This window comes from Bufo gargarizans, chromosome 5 (assembly GCF_014858855.1).
Source record: "Bufo gargarizans isolate SCDJY-AF-19 chromosome 5, ASM1485885v1, whole genome shotgun sequence".
NCBI lineage: Eukaryota > Metazoa > Chordata > Amphibia > Anura > Bufonidae > Bufo > Bufo gargarizans.
Genome location: NC_058084.1, coordinates 483,356,034 through 483,376,324, shown reverse-complemented (window position 1 = coordinate 483,376,324; position 20,291 = coordinate 483,356,034). Strand labels below are relative to the sequence as shown.

Here is a 20,291-nt window from a genome sequence, read left to right as displayed (position 1 = left end):
TCAATTTGCAATAACTCATGGTTTCCAGGTGTGCACTTTGGGAAAGGCTTTGTTTTTGCTATTGATTCCGCTCCACTTTCTCAGAAATCATTAAAGGGCATAGTTCACAATATCCGTTTAATTGTGAGTGATGCTCATGTTGAGGATGTGTCATGTTTCGTCCTTAGCGGTTTGCCTACTCCTCTGGTGTTGGGGCTGCCCTGGCTCACTAAGCATAACCCCACCATTGATTGGCAAGCGAAGCAAATAAATGGTTGGAGTGACTTTTGCAGAGAGAATTGCCTCACGACATCTGTTTCTGAGGTTGCTACTAAGACTGTACCATCTTTTCTCTCTGAATTTTCGGATGTCTTCTCTGAGAGTGGAGTTCAGGATTTGCCCCCGCACAGGGAGTACGATTGCCCTATTAATCTCATCCCAGGCGCCAAACTGCCTAAATCTCGTTTATACAATCTTTCCCAACCTGAGAGGGTCGCTATGCGTGCTTATATCTCTGAGAGTCTGAGAAAAGGACACATACGACCCTCGAAGTCATCTGTTGCCGCTGGTTTTTTCTTTGTTAAGAAAAAAGATGGTTCTTTAAGACCTTGTCTGGATTTCAGGGAGCTGAACAGTATCACTATTCGTGACCCTTATCCGCTTCCTCTGATCCCGGACCTGTTTAACCAGGTTGTTGGGGCTAAAGTCTTTTCCAAGTTAGATCTAAGAGGGGCATACAACCTGGTCAGGGTCAGAGAAGGAGACGAATAGAAGACGGCCTTCAATACCCCTGAGGGCCATTTTGAGGATTTGGTTATCCCTTTAGGTTTGATGAATGTCCCAGCCATTTTTCAACATTTCGTGAACAGCATTTTTTATCATTTGATGGGAAAATTTGTATTAGTGTATTTGGATGACATTTTGGTTTTTTCTCCTGATTTCAAAACTCATAAGGAACATTTACGTCAGGTCTTGCTCATCCTGCGGGAGAATAAATTATATGCGAAACTGGAAAAATGTGTGTTTGCGGTTCCAGAAATTCAATTTCTGGGGTTTCTTCTCTCCGCTTCTGGTTTTCGCATGGACCCCGAGAAGGTCCGCGCTGTGCTTGAGTGGGAGCTTCCTGAGAATCAGAAGGCGCTGATGCGTTTTTTGGGCTTTGCCAATTATTACAGGAAGTTTATTTTGAATTATTCCTCTTATCGTTAAACCACTCACTGATATGACTAGAAAGGGGGTAGATTTTTCTTCTTGGTCAGTAGAGGCGCGTAAGGCTTTTTCTAATATCAAGGAGAGTTTTGCTTCCGCTCCCATCTTGGTGCAACCTGATATTTCTTTACCCTTCATAGTTGAGGTTGATGCTTCTGAGGTGGGTGTGGGGGCGGTCTTGTCTCAGGGTTCCTCTCCTGCCAAATGGCGACCGTGTGCCTTTTTCTCGAAAAAACTCTCCTCCGCAGAGAGAAATTACGATGTGGGAGATAGGGAATTGTTGGCCATCAAGTTGGCTTTTGAGGAATGGCGCCATTGGCTAGAGGGAGCCAGACACCCTATTACCATATTTACTGACCATAAAAATCTGGCCTACTTGGAGTCAGCCAAGCGTCTGAACCCGAGACAGGCCAGATGGTCTTTGTTCTTTTCTAGGTTTAATTTTGTTGTCACGTTCCGCCCTGGAGTTAAGAATGTGAAGGCAGATGCCCTGTCACGCTGTTTTCCGGGAGGCGGGAATTTTGAAGACCCGGGTCCCATTTTGGCTGAAGGTGTGGTGGTCTCTGCTCTTTTTTCTGAATTGGAGGCAGAGGTGCAGGCAGCCCAGTCAGAGGCTCCTGATCTTTGTCCTCCTGGGAGGTTGTTTGTGCCTCTCGCTTTAAGACACAAGATTTTTAAGGAACACCACGATACGGTCCTTGCTGGGCACCCGGGGGCAAGAGCCACACTGGATCTCATCGCTCAGAGATTCTGGTGGCCTGCGCTTCGTAAGTCGGTTGAGGTTTTTGTGGCAGCCTGCGAGACTTGCGCTCGTGCCAAAGTCCCCCATTACGGCCATCAGGTCCTCTCCTTCCATTGCCCATTCCTTCCCGTCCTTGGACACATCTGTCCATGGACTTTATAACGGACCTGCCTCGTTCCTCGGGGAAGACTGTGATTCTGGTGGTGGTGGACCGTCTTAGCAAAATGGTGCATTTCATCCCTTTTCCTGGTTTGCCCAATGCTAAGACGCTGGCGCAGGCATTTATTGATCACATTGTCAAATTGCACAGTATTCCTTCAGACATAGTCTCTGATAGGGGCACGCAGTTTGTTTCCAGATTCTGGAAGGCTTTCTGTTCTCGCTTGGGGGTTCGGTTGTCATTCTCTTCTGCTTTCCACCCGCAGTCGAATGGTCAGACAGAGCGCGTCAATCAGAATCTGGAGACATATCTGCGCTGTTTTGTGGCGGAGAATCAAGAGGATTGGTGTTCTTTTTTGTCCCTTGCTGAGTTTGCTTTAAATAACCGTCGTCAGGAGTCCTCTGATAAGTCACCATTTTTTGGTGCATATGGGTTTCATCCGCAGTTTGGGACTTTCTCGGGAGAGGGGTCTTCTGGTTTACCTGATGAGGACAGATTCTCCTCGTCTTTGTCATCTATTTGGCAAAAGATTCTGGATAATCTAAAGAGCATGAGTGAGAGATATAAGCGTGTGGCAGATAAGAGACGTGTGCTTGGTCCGGACCTGAATGTTGGTGATCTGGTGTGGTTGTCTACCAAGAATATCAAATTGAAGGTTCCCTCCTGGAAGTTGGGTCCTAGGTTTATTGGGCCTTACAAAATCCTGTCTGTCATCAATCCTGTTGCATACCGTCTTGATCTTCCTCAGACTTGGAAGATCCATAATGTTTTTCATAAGTCCTTATTGAAACCTTATGTTCAACCCATTGTACCCTCACCTTTGCCTCCTCCTCCGATTATGGTTGATGGGAATCTTGAATTTCAGGTCTCTAGGATTGTGGGTCCCAGTGACGGACATTAAGGCCTCTCGTCTCATCAGGGCTTTCCATAGGTCCCATCCTGAGAAGGTGGGCTCTGAGTGTCCGGAGTCCACTTGTAGAGGGAGGGGTACTGTCACAACCAGACAGCTGAGAAGCTCTGACAGAAGCCTTTCAGAACCTCCTCCTTGAGTTCTCTTTGTTGTGCTGTTCAGTTCCTCATCTCGTTAACCTCTCTCAGCTGTCATGTAGTTGGACTGATTGCTTCCCTTTAAATTCCTCCCCATAATGCATTACTGGGCGGCTTATACTACTTCCTGGAGTGTGTGTGCATGCTGATCCTGTTTTCCAGTCTGCTACTAAGTTAAGTGCTGAACATTTATCTGTTATTTTCTGTTTGCTGGATCCCAGGTGACCCTGACTCCCTCCGTGTCTGGTGTAGGGAGCCGGTGGTCGTGTCCCCTCACTATTGTAGGGTGTTCAGGGGTTATATAGTCGAGGTACGTGGATATGCAACCATCCACCTCTGGGATCTTTGCATAGGCTGAGCAGCCAGGGAAAGTCTCAGGTCTTGTGCAGGGGTCTCCCTTTTGGTTCCTTAGCTTTGGATCCAGTGAGTCATATATGCATGTTCTTTGTCTTGTTTCCTGTACACCGTCCGTGACATGAATATTCATGAGCTCCTGACTCTCCCCGCCCACCTGCTGCTGAATGACAGTTTGTTTCCATATGAATCAGCAGCAGGTGGGCAGGGGAGTGGCTATAGCTCTGAATTAAATATACGCTGGACTCAATGACATCACGCTGGACTCAAATCAGCTCATTAGCATGCAGCATGCAGCATCTTTGTGTGTATATTATGAGGTAACCATCTGTCACACCAGTAAGTGAATACATCTAAGGCACTTTTTAGTAGTTAATGATTGTATATAATTAGTTAGATTATAATCAAATATCCATATGACAGGTTCCCTTTAAGACCAAGTGGCTGTCCAGTGTGCAATTGCATAATATCTGACCAAAACTACTGTGAGGGGGCACATATCTGACCATAACTACTGTGAGGGGGCACATATCTGACCATAACTACTGAGAGGGGCACATATTTGTCCATAGCTACTGTGAGGGGGCACATATCTGGGCAAAACTACTGTGAGGGGGCACATATCTGATATAACTACTGTAAGGGGGCACATATCTGGTATAACTACTGTGAGGGGCACATATCTGTCCATAACTACTGTGAGGGGGTACATATCTGACCATAACTACTGTGAGGGGGTACATATCTGACCATAACTACTGTGAGGGGCACATATCTGACCATAACTACTGTGAGGGACACATATCTGACCAAAACTACTGTGAGGGGGCACATATCTGGCCATAACTACTGTGAGGGACACATATCTGGCCATAACTACTGTGAGGGACACATATCTGACATAACTACTGTAAGGGGCACATATCTGACCAAAACTACTGTGAGGGGGCACATATCTGGGCAAAACTACTGTGAGGGGCACATATCTGGGCAAAACTACTGTGAGGGGGCACATATCTGGTATAACTACTGTGAGGGGGCACATATCTGGGCATTACTACTGTGAGGGGCACATATCTGGACATAACTACTGGGAGGGGATACATATCTGACCATAACTACTGTGAGGGGCACATATCTGGCCATAACTACTGTGAGGGGGTACATATCTGACCATAACTACTGTGAGGGGGTACATATCTGACCATAACTACTGTGAGGGGCACATATCTGACCATAACTACTGTGAGGGACACATATCTGACCAAAACTACTGTGAGGGGGCACATATCTGGCCATAACTACTGTGAGGGACACATATCTGGCCATAACTACTGTGAGGGACACATATCTGACATAACTACTGTGAGGGGGCACATATCTGACCAAAACTACTGTGAGGGGGCACATATCTGGGCAAAACTACTGTGAGGGGCACATATCTGGTATAACTACTGTGAGAGGCACATATCTGGCCATAACTACTGTGAGGGGCACATATCTGGTATAACTACTGTTAGGGGGCACATATCTGGTATAATTACTGTGAGGGGCACATATCTGGGCATAACTACTGTGAAGGGGCACATATCTGGGCATAACTACTGTGAGGGGGCACATATCTGGGCATAACTACTGTGAAGGGGCACATATCTGGGCATAACTACTGTGAGGGGGGCACATATCTGGTATAACTACTGTGAGGGGGCACATATCTGGCCATAACTACTGTGAGGGGCACATATCTGGTATAACTACTGTGAGGGGGGCGCATATCTGGTATAACTACTGTTAGGGGGCACATATCTGGTATAACTACTGTTAGGGGGCACATATCTGGTATAATTACTGTGAGGGGCACATATCTGGTATAACTACTGTGAGGGGGGCACATATCTGGGCATAACTACTGTGAGGGGGGCACATATCTGGTATAACTACTGTGAGGGGGCACATATCTGGTATAACTACTGTGAAGGGGCACATATCTGGGCATAACTACTGTGAGGGGCACATATCTGGTATAACTACTGTGAGGGGGCACATATCTGGGCAAAACTACTGTGAGGGGGCACATATCTGGTATAACTACTGTGAGGGGGCACATATCTGACCATAACTACTGTGAGGGGCACATATCTGGCCATAACTACTGTGAGGGGGTACATATCTGACCATAACTACTGTGAGGGGATACATATCTGGCCATAACTACTGTGAGGGGGTACATATCTGACCATAACTACTGTGAGGGGATACATATCTGACCATAACTACTGTGAGGGGCACATATCTGACCATAACTACTGTGAGGGACACATATCTGACCAAAACTACTGTGAGGGACACATATCTGGCCATAACTACTGTAAGGGGCACATATCTGACCAAAACTACTGTGAGGGGGCACATATCTGGGCATAACTACTGTGAGGGGGCACATATCTGGTATAACTACTGTGAGGGGTCACATATCTGGGCATAACTACTGTGAGAGGGGCACAAAGGGGGAATAGTTACAATGTGGGGGCATTACGAGGACTGGGCGTGTACAGTTATGTTTTGGGAAGCTTTAGAGGCGTGGCCTAGTATGACAAACATAGTCCCTCTTTGTGTTTCTGAGTAGTGTGAGGTATGCAGGGGGTGTCATGGCCGCCCGGTGCCCGATGTCACTGATGAGTGGTGCAGACTCATTTTTCATGTGTGACCCTAATGTTTAGCCATCTCTTCTACTCCAGCTACATCCAAAGCTGCGCTCCTCATCTTGTTAGCCTCCGTCCACCACTAGTGCTGCAGTCAGTCATGTGAGCTGTGCTTAGTATGTGATCTCCCACACAGCACTCTAATAAAAAGGTACTGACAGATTATCAGCACAGCTCTGGTTGTGACTGGAGTAAAAGGTGCAATGACACATCAGAATTGTAGCTGCAGCTTTGGATGTGGATGAAGCATAAGACATCATGTTGCAGTGGAATTGTTGAAGCAGTTCTGTATGTGTATGAGATGTGGAATTGTGATTGCTGCTCTGGATGTGACTGGGACAAACAAGGCAGTGACACGTGAAGATTCTGGCTGCAGCTCTGGATGTGACTGGAGTATTCAACATGATGTAAATCTGGATCAGCGTCTCCTTTATGACAAGATCTCACCTGCGGGTTACAACACCTCACGCGCTCCTCACCTTTGACGTTGACTTTGAAGCTGATCTTCTGCCCGGCCACCTCACAGCTGTACTCTCCGGCGTCTTTCTTCTCCACCTGCTCCACCACCAGACGCCGGTATTTGCCGTCGGTCTCTATCCTCAGTTTCTTGCTGGAGGTGATCAGCTTCCCGTCCTTGTACCATTTCACCTCCATCTTTCCATCAGAGACCTCACAGCTCAGGACGGCGCTCTCCGTCAGTTTGGCCACCACCTCCTTCTGGACCTTGTCCTGGTTGATGAAGGCCGGTTCTGGTTCTAGAGAAAAAAGAGGACGTTATATCTTATACAATATTCTTCCAGTACTTGTCCAGTCTTCTGTAGATTAGGTGATACCAACAGTTATACATGGGGCAAATATCTGAATGTTATGTCAAGAATTATAAATGATGCAAAAATTTACATATGTGACTGTGACCAGGAATTATACATGACACTAAGATTTATATATGGTGTCAAGAATTATACAGAATACCAAAAGTTATATCTGCTGTGGCGAAACCAACCTCGCCACAGTGTTTTGGAGGGGGCTGTTTGCCAGCCTCCTGCCCTGGGATTATGGTCCCTTAAGTTATTGGGTCTTAAGGCACTTGGGACGGAGCCCTCTGTCCCTGGATTGCATCATTTGCCTTACTTGCTTGTATTTTACTATTCCCATGATGAGAACAATGGATGAAGCACATGGTGAGAACAATAGATAGCGGCCATTTTAACTCACAGACCACTGCTTGACCCTCAACACGGAGCCTTGTCTCGTTATTGGGGGGATTCCCTGTATGCTGTTAGAGACTGATTGCCAGTAGTGTAAGCTAATTGGATGCTTTTCCTGTTCGTCTGCTGGCAGCTATTCGCGAGGTTCCAGTTTGGAGTGCTATTTTGTATCCAGTTCGGGAGGTTGGTGTTCTGCAGTTGCTGTGCCTGTCTCTCAGAAAGGGGCATATCGCCTAAACGGATTTTAACCCCTTGTCTGCTGAAACGGTCCGTTACAATTGGTGGCAAGCAGTGGGATCGTTCCTACAGCCAGAAGGACAGCTACAGGAGACACCATTTCTGTGGATTCTACAATTTAAGGGCAACGCATGTCTCAGTACAGTGACCCTAAAAGCACCAGGATGGAACCAGCAGTGGAGTACAGATACTCTGTGGAGGAATTTGACCGTATGATGTGGTTGCGGCTGAACTTCTTCGGACCCAATCCAGCTGAGAAATACGTGAAGTTCGTGAGGAGTCTAGTGTTCAAGACCCTACTATACCGGGCAGAAGGTGACGGTCAGCTGCCACGTTGGGTGGACCTCCATCGGAAGTTACAGTTGCGGGACAGAGGGAGCCTAGTCTCCATTCCCCAGCGGCAGTGTGAAGTGCAGGGAGAGGAGAGCAGCGGCCTCCCTCCCCAGCGGCAGGCTGAGTTACAGGGGGCAGAGGTAGTTGTTCCTGCCCCCCAGCAGCAGCATGATTTTTTGGGAATTGGGAGCCTAGTCTCCATTCCCCAGCGGCAGTGTGAAGTGCAGGGAGGGGAGAGCAGCGGCCTCCCTCCCCAGCGGCAGGCTGAGTTACAGGGGGCAGAGGTAGTTGTTCCTGCCCCCCAGCAGCAGCATGATTTTTTGGGAATTGGGAGCCCAGTCTCCATTCCCCAGCGGCAGGCGGAGTTACAGGGGGCAGAGACAGTCGGTCCTGTCCCCCAGCGGCAGAGTGTCCTACAGGGAATAGAGAGCCCAGTCTCCTTTCCCCAGCAGCAGGACACTGTATTGGGAGCGGAGGCGGTCGGTCGCCCTCCCCAGCGGCTGGAAGTATGTATGGGAGAGGAGCTCGTTACCCCCTCTCCCCAGCGGCAGCTTAACGCACCAGGGGGAGACAGTAAGCCCCACAACTGTGCAGATGGGACCGTGGTCTCTGCACTTACAGCACAGGGGGTAGGGACAGTCGGTCCTGTCCCACAGCAACAGGGCTGTTTAGCCAAAGGGGAGAGAGTCGGTTTCCCCCTCCAACAACCGGACTCCAACCAGGCTTTTTCCGTGGTAACGCTGGCACCAGGGCAGAGTACCGCTGATACCTGCCCACAAAGCAACCTCCACTCCAAGCCAGGGAGCAACTCGGAGACCGGGAGTACCAGCTACCAATATAACCTTGGTGGATTCACTGGACAGAGACAGGCTACTAAATTCAACAGGTCCAGTATTGGGTTGTGGGTGGGCTGCCAGACTAACTCAGGTACCGACCGGCGTGAGGTCAGGTATCTGGTTAGTCTTCCCTGGTGGGGGGAGATGTGTGGCGAAACCAACCTCGCCACGGTGTTTTGGAGGGGGCTGTTTGCCAGCCTCCTGCCCTGGGATTATGGTCCCTTAAGTTATTGGGTCTTAAGGCACTTGGGACTGAGCCCTCTGTCCCTGGATTTTATCCTTTGCCTTACTTGCTTGGATTTTACTATTCCCATGGTGAGAACAATGGATGAAGCACATGGTGAGAACAATAGATAGCGGCCATTTTAACTCACAGACCACTGCTTGACCCTCAACACGGAGCCTTGTCTCGTTATTGGGGGGATTCCCTGTATGCTGTTAGAGACTGATTGCCAGGAGTGTAAGCTGATTGGATGCTTTTCCTGTTCGCCTGCTGGCAGCTATTTGCGAGGTTCCAGTTTGGAGTGCTATTTTGTATCCAGTTCGGGAGTTTGGTGTTCTGCAGTAGCTGTGCCTGTCTCTCAGAAAGGGGCATATCGCCTAAACGGATTTTAACCCCTTGTCTGCTGAAACGGTCCGTTACATCTGGTGCCAGGAATTTACATTATACTAAGACTTATATCTGGTGCCTAGTCAATAGAAACCCAACCAACCTTTGACGTTGACTTTGAAGCTGATCTTCTGCCCGGCCACCTCACAGCTGTACTCTCCGGCGTCTTTCTTCTCCACCTGCTCCACCACCAGACGCCGGTATTTGCCCTCGGTCTCCACCCTCAGTTTCTTGCTGGAGGTGATCAGCTTCCCGTCCTTGTACCATTTCACCTCCGTCTTGCTCTCGGAGACCTCACAGCTCAGGACGGCGCTCTCCATCAGTTTGGCCACCACCACCTTCTGGATCTTGTCCTGGTTGATGAAGGCCGGCACTGGTTCTAGAGAAAGAGCAAGACGTTACAAATATAACATGCAGAGAACTTATGAACCTTTGTAGTATTAGGGACCCCTGTATAACACGCTTGGCATCTTTCCTCAGTCTGGTTGGGGCAATGTGTTGTGTCCTCGTCCTCCTGCTGGGGGTGAGCATCGGGGTGCAGTATGTGGTGGTGCCGAAGCACCGGGTGCACATCTCCTGGCCGCAGTGTGGAGCAGCAGTCACCGTGGCTGTGGTTGTCCAAAGATGGGCACCGACAGAAGGTCCAGAGCTAAGACAAGTAAAACTCAGAGGCAAAGCATCACCATTGGGTCAGGGAGGTCCACAAGAGCAGGGTCAGACTGGGCTTACTTGGACCCACCACAGGAAATTATTCTTTGGGCCCAACCTAATAGGTTTTGATTCAAAGACATAGACCCTTGTGGCAATCTACAGTCTCCAGACAAAGCTCCAAATGTGTTTTCTCCTAGACCTTTGGGGCCCATTGTGGTATCAGAACCTGGACCCACCAGAGGATCCTCTGGTAGGTCAGTCTGATGCTGCCCATGAGGACAACAACCAGCAAGCATGTGAGCCCCTGTGTGAGTGTAACCATTGCGGGAGCCACTGATCTCACCTGTAACCTGTAAGCTGAAGGTGATGATGTCATCGCCTAGGCTGCACGTGTACGTCCCTTCATCTTCCCTCTGGACGCAGGAGATCTGCAGCTTCTGGAGTTTTCCTCGGGACTCCAGCTGGAATTTCTTCGAGTGTCGAATCTCTTTGCCGTTTTTATACCACAAAACCCGGACGTTCTCCTCCGAAGTCTCCGACACAAACTCTGCCTGATCTCCAGACCTCAGCTGCACCTCAGAGCGCCTCTTACTGGTTGTGAAGTGTGGAAGAGCTGGCGGGGATACACAGCTTAGGCTTAGATACATGAGGCAGTATCACACATGATAGGCTGAGGTACATGACACAGTATCACACATGATAGGCTGAGATACATGAGGCAGTATCACACATGATAGGCTGAGGTACATGACACAGTATCACACATGATAGGCTGAGATATATGAGGCAGTATCACACATGATAGGCTGAGGTACATGACACAGTATCACACATGATAGGCTGAGGAATATGACACAGTATCACACATGATAGGCTCGGTACTTGAGGCAGTATCACATATGATAGGCTGAGATACATGATACAGTATCACACATGATAGGCTGAGATACATGAGGCAGTATCACACATGATAGGCTGAGGTACATGACACAGTATCACACATGATAGGCTGAGATACATGACACAGAATCACACATGATAGGCTGAGATACATGACACAGTATCACACATGATAGGCTGAGGTACATGACACAGTATCACACATGATAGGCTGAGATACATGACACAGTATCACACATGATAGGCTGAGATACATGACACAGTATCACACATGATAGGCTGAGATACATGACACAGTATCACACATGATAGGCTGAGGTACATGACACAGTATCACACATGATAGGCTGAGATACATGACACAGTATCACACATGATAGGCTGAGGTACATGACACAGTATCACACATGATAGGCTGAGGTACATGACACAGTATCACACATGATAGGCTGAGATACATGACACAGTATCACACATGATAGGCTGAGGTACATGACACAGTATCACACATGATAGGCTGAGATACATGACACAGTATCACACATGATAGGCTGAGGTACATGACACAGTATCACACATGATAGGCTGAGGTACATTACAGTATCACACATAATAGGCTGAGATACATGACACAGTATCACACATGATAGGCTGAGATACATGACACAGAATCACACATGATAGGCTGAGATACATGACACAGAATCACACATGATAGGCTGAGATACATGACACAGTATCACACATGATAGGCTGAGATACATGACACAGAATCACACATGATAGGCTTAGATACATGAGGCAGTATCACACATGATAGGCTGAGATACATGACACAGTATCACACATGATAGGCTGAGGTACATGACACAGTATCACACATGATAGGCTGAGATACATGACACAGTATCACACATGATAGGCTGAGGTACATGACACAGTATCACACATGATAGGCTGAGGTACATGACACAGTATCACACATGATAGGCTGAGATACATGACACAGTATCACACATGATAGGCTGAGGTACATGACACAGTATCACACATGATAGGCTGAGATACATGACACAGTATCACACATGATAGGCTGAGGTACATGACACAGTATCACACATGATAGGCTGAGGTACATTACAGTATCACACATGATAGGCTGAGGTACATGACACAGTATCACACATGATAGGCTGAGATACATGACACAGAATCACACATGATAGGCTGAGATACATGACACAGAATCACACATGATAGGCTGAGATACATGACACAGTATCACACATGATAGGCTGAGATACATGACACAGAATCACACATGATAGGCTTAGATACATGAGGCAGTATCACACATGATAGGCTGAGATACATGACACAGTATCACACATGATAGGCTGAGGTACATGACACAGTATCACACATAATAGGCTGAGATACATGACACAGTATCACACATGATAGGCTGAGATACATGACACAGTATCACACATGATAGGCTGAGATACATGACACAGTATCACACATGATAGGCTGAGATACATGAGGCAGTATCACACATGATAGGCTGAGATACATGAGGCAGTATCACACATGATAGGCTGAGATACATGACACAGTATCACACATGATAGGCTGAGATACATGACACAGTATCACACATGATAGGCTGAGATACATGACACAGTATCACACATGATAGGCTGAGATACATGACACAGTATCACACATGATAGGCTGAGATACATGACACAGTATCACACATGATAGGCTGAGATACATGAGGCAGTATCACACATGATAGGCTGAGATACATGAGGCAGTATCACACATGATAGGCTGAGATACATGACACAGTATCACACATGATAGGCTGAGATACATGACACAGTATCACACATGATAGGCTGAGATACATGAGGCAGTATCACACATGATAGGCTGAGATACATGAGGCAGTATCACACATGATAGGCTGAGATACGTGACACAGTATCACACATGATAGGCTGAGGTACATGACACAGAATCACACATGATAGGCTGAGATACATGATAGGCTGAGATACATGACACAGAATCACACATGATAGGCTGAGGTACATGACACTGTATCACACATGATAGGCTGAGGTACATGACACAGAATCACACATGATAGGCTGAGATACATGACACAGAATCACACATGATAGGCTGAGATACATGACACAGTATCACACATGATAGGCTGAGATACATGACACAGAATCACACATGATAGGCTGAGATACATGATAGGCTGAGATACATGACACAGAATCACACATAATAGGCTGAGATACATGACACAGTATCACACATGATAGGCTTAGATACATGAGGCAGTATCACACATGATAGGCTGAGATACATGACACAGTATCACACATGATAGGCTGAGGTACATGACACAGTATCACACATAATAGGCTGAGATACATGACACAGTATCACACATGATAGGCTGAGATACATGACACAGTATCACACATGATAGGCTGAGATACATGACACAGTATCACACATGATAGGCTGAGATACATGAGGCAGTATCACACATGATAGGCTGAGATACATGACACAGTATCACACATGATAGGCTGAGATACATGACACAGTATCACACATGATAGGCTGAGATACATGACACAGTATCACACATGATAGGCTGAGATACATGACACAGTATCACACATGATAGGCTGAGATACATGACACAGTATCACACATGATAGGCTGAGATACATGAGGCAGTATCACACATGATAGGCTGAGGTACATGACACAGTATCACACATGATAGGCTGAGATACATGACACAGTATCACACATGATAGGCTGAGATACATGACACAGTATCACACATGATAGGCTGAGATACATGAGGCAGTATCACACATGATAGGCTGAGGTACATGACACAGTATCACACATGATAGGCTGAGGTACATGACACAGTATCACACATGATAGGCTGAGGTACATGACACAGTATCACACATGATAGGCTCGGTACTTGAGGCACAATCAGACTTGTCAGGCTTAGATACATCAGAGTCACATAGAGGGTAGGTTTAGATACATGTGACGGGCAGTGACTTCCATTCCTGTGTGATGTGATCACAGTGCACATATGTAATATCAGGAGGGGGAGGATAATTTTTGGCTGCACGGTAGCAGGGAGGCATAAATCATATGAGCGCCAGCTCCATGGTTCTGGGATCATATTCCCCATTAGCTTAACCTTTGGTATTTGGTGGGTGCGTCCCTGGTGGGCACCGGGCGGTGGGTATGCTCTTAGGGGAATGTGATGTAATGTGCGTGGTATGTGTTAGAGGGGGCGCCGCTGTCACGTGTCAACGCATCATATTATACTGACGGGGTCACTGGATATAAGACTTCTGGAGGAACCCTGATATACCTCATGGTGCCAGGCGGTGATACACAGTGATATCTGGGGGTATAGGGTGATACACAGTGATATCTGGGATATAGGGTGATACAGAGTGATATGTGGGGGTATAGGGTGATACACAGTGATATCTGGAGGTATAGGGTGATACACAGTAATATCTGGGGGTATAGGGTGATACACAGTGATATCTGAAGGTACAGGGTGATACACAGTGATATCTGAAGGTATAGGGTGATACACAGTGATATCTGGGGGTATAAGGTGATACACAGTGATATCTGGGGGTATAAGGTGATACACAGTGATATCTGGGGATATAGGGTGATACAGAGTGATATGTGGGGGTATAGGGTGATACACAGTGATATCTGGGGGTATAGGGTGATACACAGTGATATCTGGAGGTATAGGGTGATACAGAGTGATATCTGGAGGTTTAGGGTGATACACAGTGATATCTGGAGGTATAGGGTGATACACAGTGATATCTGGGGGTATAGGGTGATACACAGTGATATCTGGAGGTATAGGGTGATACACAGTTATATCTGGGGGTATAGGGTGATACACAGTGATATCTGGGGTATAAGGTGATGCACAGTGATATCTGGGGATATAGGGTGATACAGAGTGATATGTGGGGGTATAGGGTGATACACAGTGATATCTGGGGGTATAGGGTGATACACAGTGATATCTGGAGGTATAGGGTGATACAGAGTGATATCTGGAGGTTTAGGGTGATACACAGTGATATCTGGAGGTATAGGGTGATACACAGTGATATCTGGGGGTATAGGGTGATACACAGTGATATCTGGAGGTATAGGGTGATACACAGTGATATCTGGGGGTATAGGGTGATACACAGTGATATCTGGGGTATAAGGTGATACACAGTGATATCTGGGGGTATAGGGTGATACACAGTAATATCTGGAGGTATAGAGTGATACACAGTAAAATCTGGGGGTATAGGGTGATACACAGTGATATCTGGGGTATAAGGTGATACACAGTGATATCTGGGGGTATAGGGTGATACACAGTGATATCTGGGGGTATAGGGTGATACAGAGTGATATCTAGGGGTATAGGGTGATACAGAGTGATATCTGGGGGTATAGGGTGATATAGGGTGATACACAGTGATATGTGGGGGTATAGGGTGATACACAGTGATATCTGGAGGTATAGGGTGATATAGGGTGATAAAAAAGTGATATCTGGGGGTATAGGGTGATACACAGTGATATCTAGAGGTATAGGGTGATACACAGTGATATCTGGAGGTATAGGGTGATACACAGTGATATCCGAAGGTATAGGGTGATACACAGTGATATCCGAAGGTATAGGGTGATAGACTGTGATATCTGGGGGTATGAGGTGATACACCGTGATATCTGGGGGTATAGGGTGATACACAGTGATATCTGGGATATAGGGTGATACACAGTGATATCTGGGATATAGGGTGATACACAGTGATATCTGGAGGTATAGGGTGATACACAGTGATATCTGGGGTTATAAGTTGATATAAGGTGATATCTGGAGGTATAGGGTGATACACAGTGATATCTGGGGGTATCGGGTGATATAGGGTGATACACAGTGATATCTGGGGGTATAGGGTAATACAGAGTGATATCTAGGGGTATAGGGTGATACACAGTGATATGTGGGGGTATATGGTGATACACAGTGATATATGGGGGTATCGGATGATATATGGTGATACACAGTGATATCTGGAAAATATATATGGTGATACACAGTGATATCTGGGAGGTATAGGCTGATATAGGGTGATACACAATGATATCTGGAGGTATAGGGTGATACACAGTGATATCTGGGGTATCGGGTGATATAGGGTGATACACAGTGATATCTGGGGGTATAGGGTGATACACAGTGATATCTGGGGGTATAGGGTGATACAGAGTAATATCTAGGGGTATAGGGTGATACAGAGTGATATCTGGGGGTATAGGGTGATATAGGGTGATACACAGTGATATGTGGGGGTATAGGGTGATACACAGTGATATCTAGAGGTATAGGGTGATACACAGTGATATCTGGAGGTATAGGGTGATACACAGTGATATCCGACGGTATAGGGTGATACACAGTGATATCCGAAGGTATAGGGTGATAGACTGTGATATCTGGGGGTATAAGGTGATACACCGTGATATCTGGGGGTATAGGGTGATACACAGTGATATCTGGGATATAGGGTGATACACAGTGATATCTGGGATATAGGGTGATACACAGTGATATCTGGAGGTATAGGGTGATACACAGTGATATCTGGGGTTATAAGTTGATATAAGGTGATATCTGGAGGTATAGGGTGATATAAGGTGATACACAGTGATATCTGGAGGTATATGGTGATATAGGGTAATACACAGTGATATCTGGAGGTATAGGGTGATACACAGTGATATCTCGAGGTATCGGGTGATATAGGGTGATACAGAGTGATATCTAGGGGTATAGGGTGATATAGGAAGATACAGAGTGATATCTGGGGGTAAAGGCTGATACTGAGTGATATCTGGAGGTATAGGGTGATGCACAGTAATATGTGGGGGTATAGGGTGATATAGGGTGATACAGAGTGATATCTGGGGGTATATCAAAATTAGGGTTATTCACTTTAGAAAAAAGACGACTGAGGGGAGATCTAATAACTATGTATAAATATATCAGGGGTCAGTACAGAGATCACTCCCATCATCTATTCATTCCCAGGACTGTGACGAGGGGACATCCTCTGCGTCTGGAGGAAAGAAGGTTTGTACACAAACATAGAAGAGGATTCTTTACGGTAAGAGCAGTGAGACTATGGACTCTATACTGTAAGAGCAGTGAGACTATGGACTCTGTACTGTAAGAGCAGTGAGACTATGGACTCTTTACTGTAAGAGCAGTGAGACTGTGGACTCTATACTGTAAGAGCGGTGAGACTATGGACTCTTTACTGTAAGAGCAGTGAGACTATGGACTCTATACTGTAAGAGCAGTGAGACTATGGACTCTTTACTGTAAGAGCGGTGAGACTATGGACTCTTTACTGTAAGAGCAGTGAGACTATGGACTCTATACTGTAAGAGCAGAGAGACTATGGACTCTTTACTGTAAGAGCAGTGAGACTATGGACTCTTTACTGTAAGAGCAGTGAGACTATGGACTCTTTACTGTAAGAGCAGTGAGACTATGGACTCTATACTGTAAGAGCAGTGAGACTATGGACTCTTACTGTAAGAGCATGAGACTATGGACTCTTACTATACTGTAAGAGCAGGTGAGACTATGGACTCTACTGTAAGAGCCAGTGAACTATGGACTCTTTACTGTAAGAGCAGTGAGACTATGGATCTCTATACTGTAAGAGCAGTGAGACTATGGACTCTTACTGTAAGAGCAGTGAGACTATGGAACTCATTACTGTAAGAGCAGTGAGGACTTGGACTCTTTACGTAAGAGCAGTGAGACTATGGACTCTTTACTGTAAGAGCAGTGAGACTATGGACCTCTTTACTGTAAGAGCAGTGAGACTATGACTCTTACTGTAAGAGCAGTGAGACTATGGACTCTTTACTGTAAGAGCAGTGAGACTATGGACTCTTTACGGTAAGAGCAGTGAGACTATGGACTCTTTACTGTAAGAGCAGTGAGACTATGGACTCTTTACTGTAGAGCAGTGAGACATGGACTCTTTACTGTAAGAGCAGTGAGACTATGGACTCGTTACTGTAAGAGCAGTGAGACTATGGACTCTTTACTGTAAGAGCAGTGAGACTATGGACTCTTTACTGTAAGAGCAGTGAGACTATGGACTCTTTACTGTAAGAGCAGTGAGACTATGGAACTCTTTACTGTAAGAGCAGTGAGACTATGGACTCTTTACTGTAAGAGCAGTGAGACTATGGACTCTTTACTGTAAGAGCAGTGAGACTATGGACTCTTTACTGTAAGAGCAGTGAGACTATGGACTCTTTACTGTAAGAGCAGTGAGACTATGGACTCTTTACTGTAAGAGCAGTGAGACTATGGACTCTTTACTGTAAGAGCAGTGAGACTATGGACTCTTTACTGTAAGAGCAGTGAGACTATGGACTCTTTACTGTAAGAGCAGTGAGACTATGGACTCTTTACTGTAAGAGCAGTGAGACTATGGACTCTTTACTGTAAGAGCAGTGAGACTATGGACTCTTTTACTGTAAGAGCAGTGAGACTATGGACTCTTTACTGTAAGAGCAGTGAGACTATGGACTCTTTACTGTAAGAGCAGTGAGACTATGGACTCTTACTGTAAGAGCAGTGAGACTATGGACTCTTTACTGTAAGAGCAGTGAGACTATGGGACTCTTTACTGTAAGAGCAGTGAGACTATGGACTCTTTACTGTAAGAGCAGTGAGACTATGGACTCTTTACTGTAAGAGCAGTGAGACTATGGACTCTTACTGTAAGAGCAGTGAGACTATGGACTCTATACTGTAAGAGCAGTGAGACTATGGACTCTATACTGTAAGAGCAGTGAGACTATGGACTCTTACTGTAAGAGCAGTGAGACTATGGACTCTTTACTGTAAGAGCAGTGAGACTATGGACTCTTACTGTAAGAGCAGTGGACTATGACTCTTACTGTAAGAGCAGTGAGACTATGGACTCTTTACTGTAAGAGCATGAGACTATGGACTCTTTACTGTAAAGAGCAGTGAGACTATTGACTCTTTACTGTAAGAGCAGTGAGACTATGGACTCTTACTGTAAGAGCAGTGAGACTATGGACTCTTTATTGTAAGAGCAGTGAGACTATGGACTCTTTATTGTAAGAGCAGTGAGACTATGGACTCTTACTGTAAGAGCAGTGTAAGAGCAGTGAGACTATGGACTCTTTACTGTAAGAGCAGTGAGACTATGGACTCTATACTGTAAGAGCAGTGAGACTATGGACTCTATACTGTAAGAGCAGTGAGACTATGGACTCTTTACTGTAAGAGCAGAGAGACTATGGACTCTTTACTGTAAGAGCAGTGAGACTATGGACTCTGTACTGTAAGAGCAGTGAGACTATGGACTCTGTACTGTAAGAGCAGTGAGACTATGGACTCTATACTGTAAGAGCAGTGAGACTATGGGCTATTTACTGTAAGAGCAGTGAGACTATGGACTCTATACTGTAAGAGCAGTGAGACTATGGACTCTGTACTGTAAGAGCAGTGAGACTATGGACTCTGTACTGTAAGAGCAGTGAGACTATGGACTCTATACTGTAAGAGCAGTGAGACTATGGACTCTATACTGTAAGAGCAGTGAGACTATGGACTCTTTACTGTAAGAGCAGTGAGACTATGGACTCTATACTGTAAGAGCAGTGAGACAGTGGACTCTTTACGGTAAGAGCAGTGAGACTATGGACTCTGTACTGTAAGAGCAGTGAGACTATGGGCTCTTTACTATAAGAGCAGTGAGACTATGGACTCTGTACTGTAAGAGCAGTGAGACTATGGACTCTATACTGTAAGAGCAGTGAGACTATGGACTCTTTACGGTAAGAGCAGTGAGACTATGGACTCTTTACTGTAAGAGCGGTGAGACTATGGACTCTATACTGTAAGAGCAGTGAGACTATGGACTCTGTACTGTAAGAGCAGTGAGACTATGGGCTCTTTACTGTAAGAGCAGTGAGACTATGGACTCTGTACTGTAAGAGCAGTGAGACTATGGACTCTATACTGTAAGAGCAGTGAGACTATGGACTCTTTACGGTAAGAGCAGTGAGACTATGGACTCTTTACTGTAAGAGCAGTGAGACTATGGACTCTATACTGTAAGAGCAGTGAGACTATGGACTCTGTA

The 20,291-nt window shown here is 46.1% G+C and overlaps 1 protein-coding gene across 1 annotated transcript in view; it reads right to left on the bottom strand.

Moving 5' to 3' along the window:
• OBSCN (obscurin, cytoskeletal calmodulin and titin-interacting RhoGEF) overlaps positions 1-20,291 on the bottom strand; it is a 452,890-nt gene that overhangs the window by 392,619 nt on the left and 39,980 nt on the right. Inside the window, 3 exon segments of the mRNA XM_044292830.1 lie at positions 6,673-6,948; positions 9,521-9,796; positions 10,412-10,681. Coding sequence (XP_044148765.1) covers positions 6,673-6,948; positions 9,521-9,796; positions 10,412-10,681 — 822 coding nt within the window.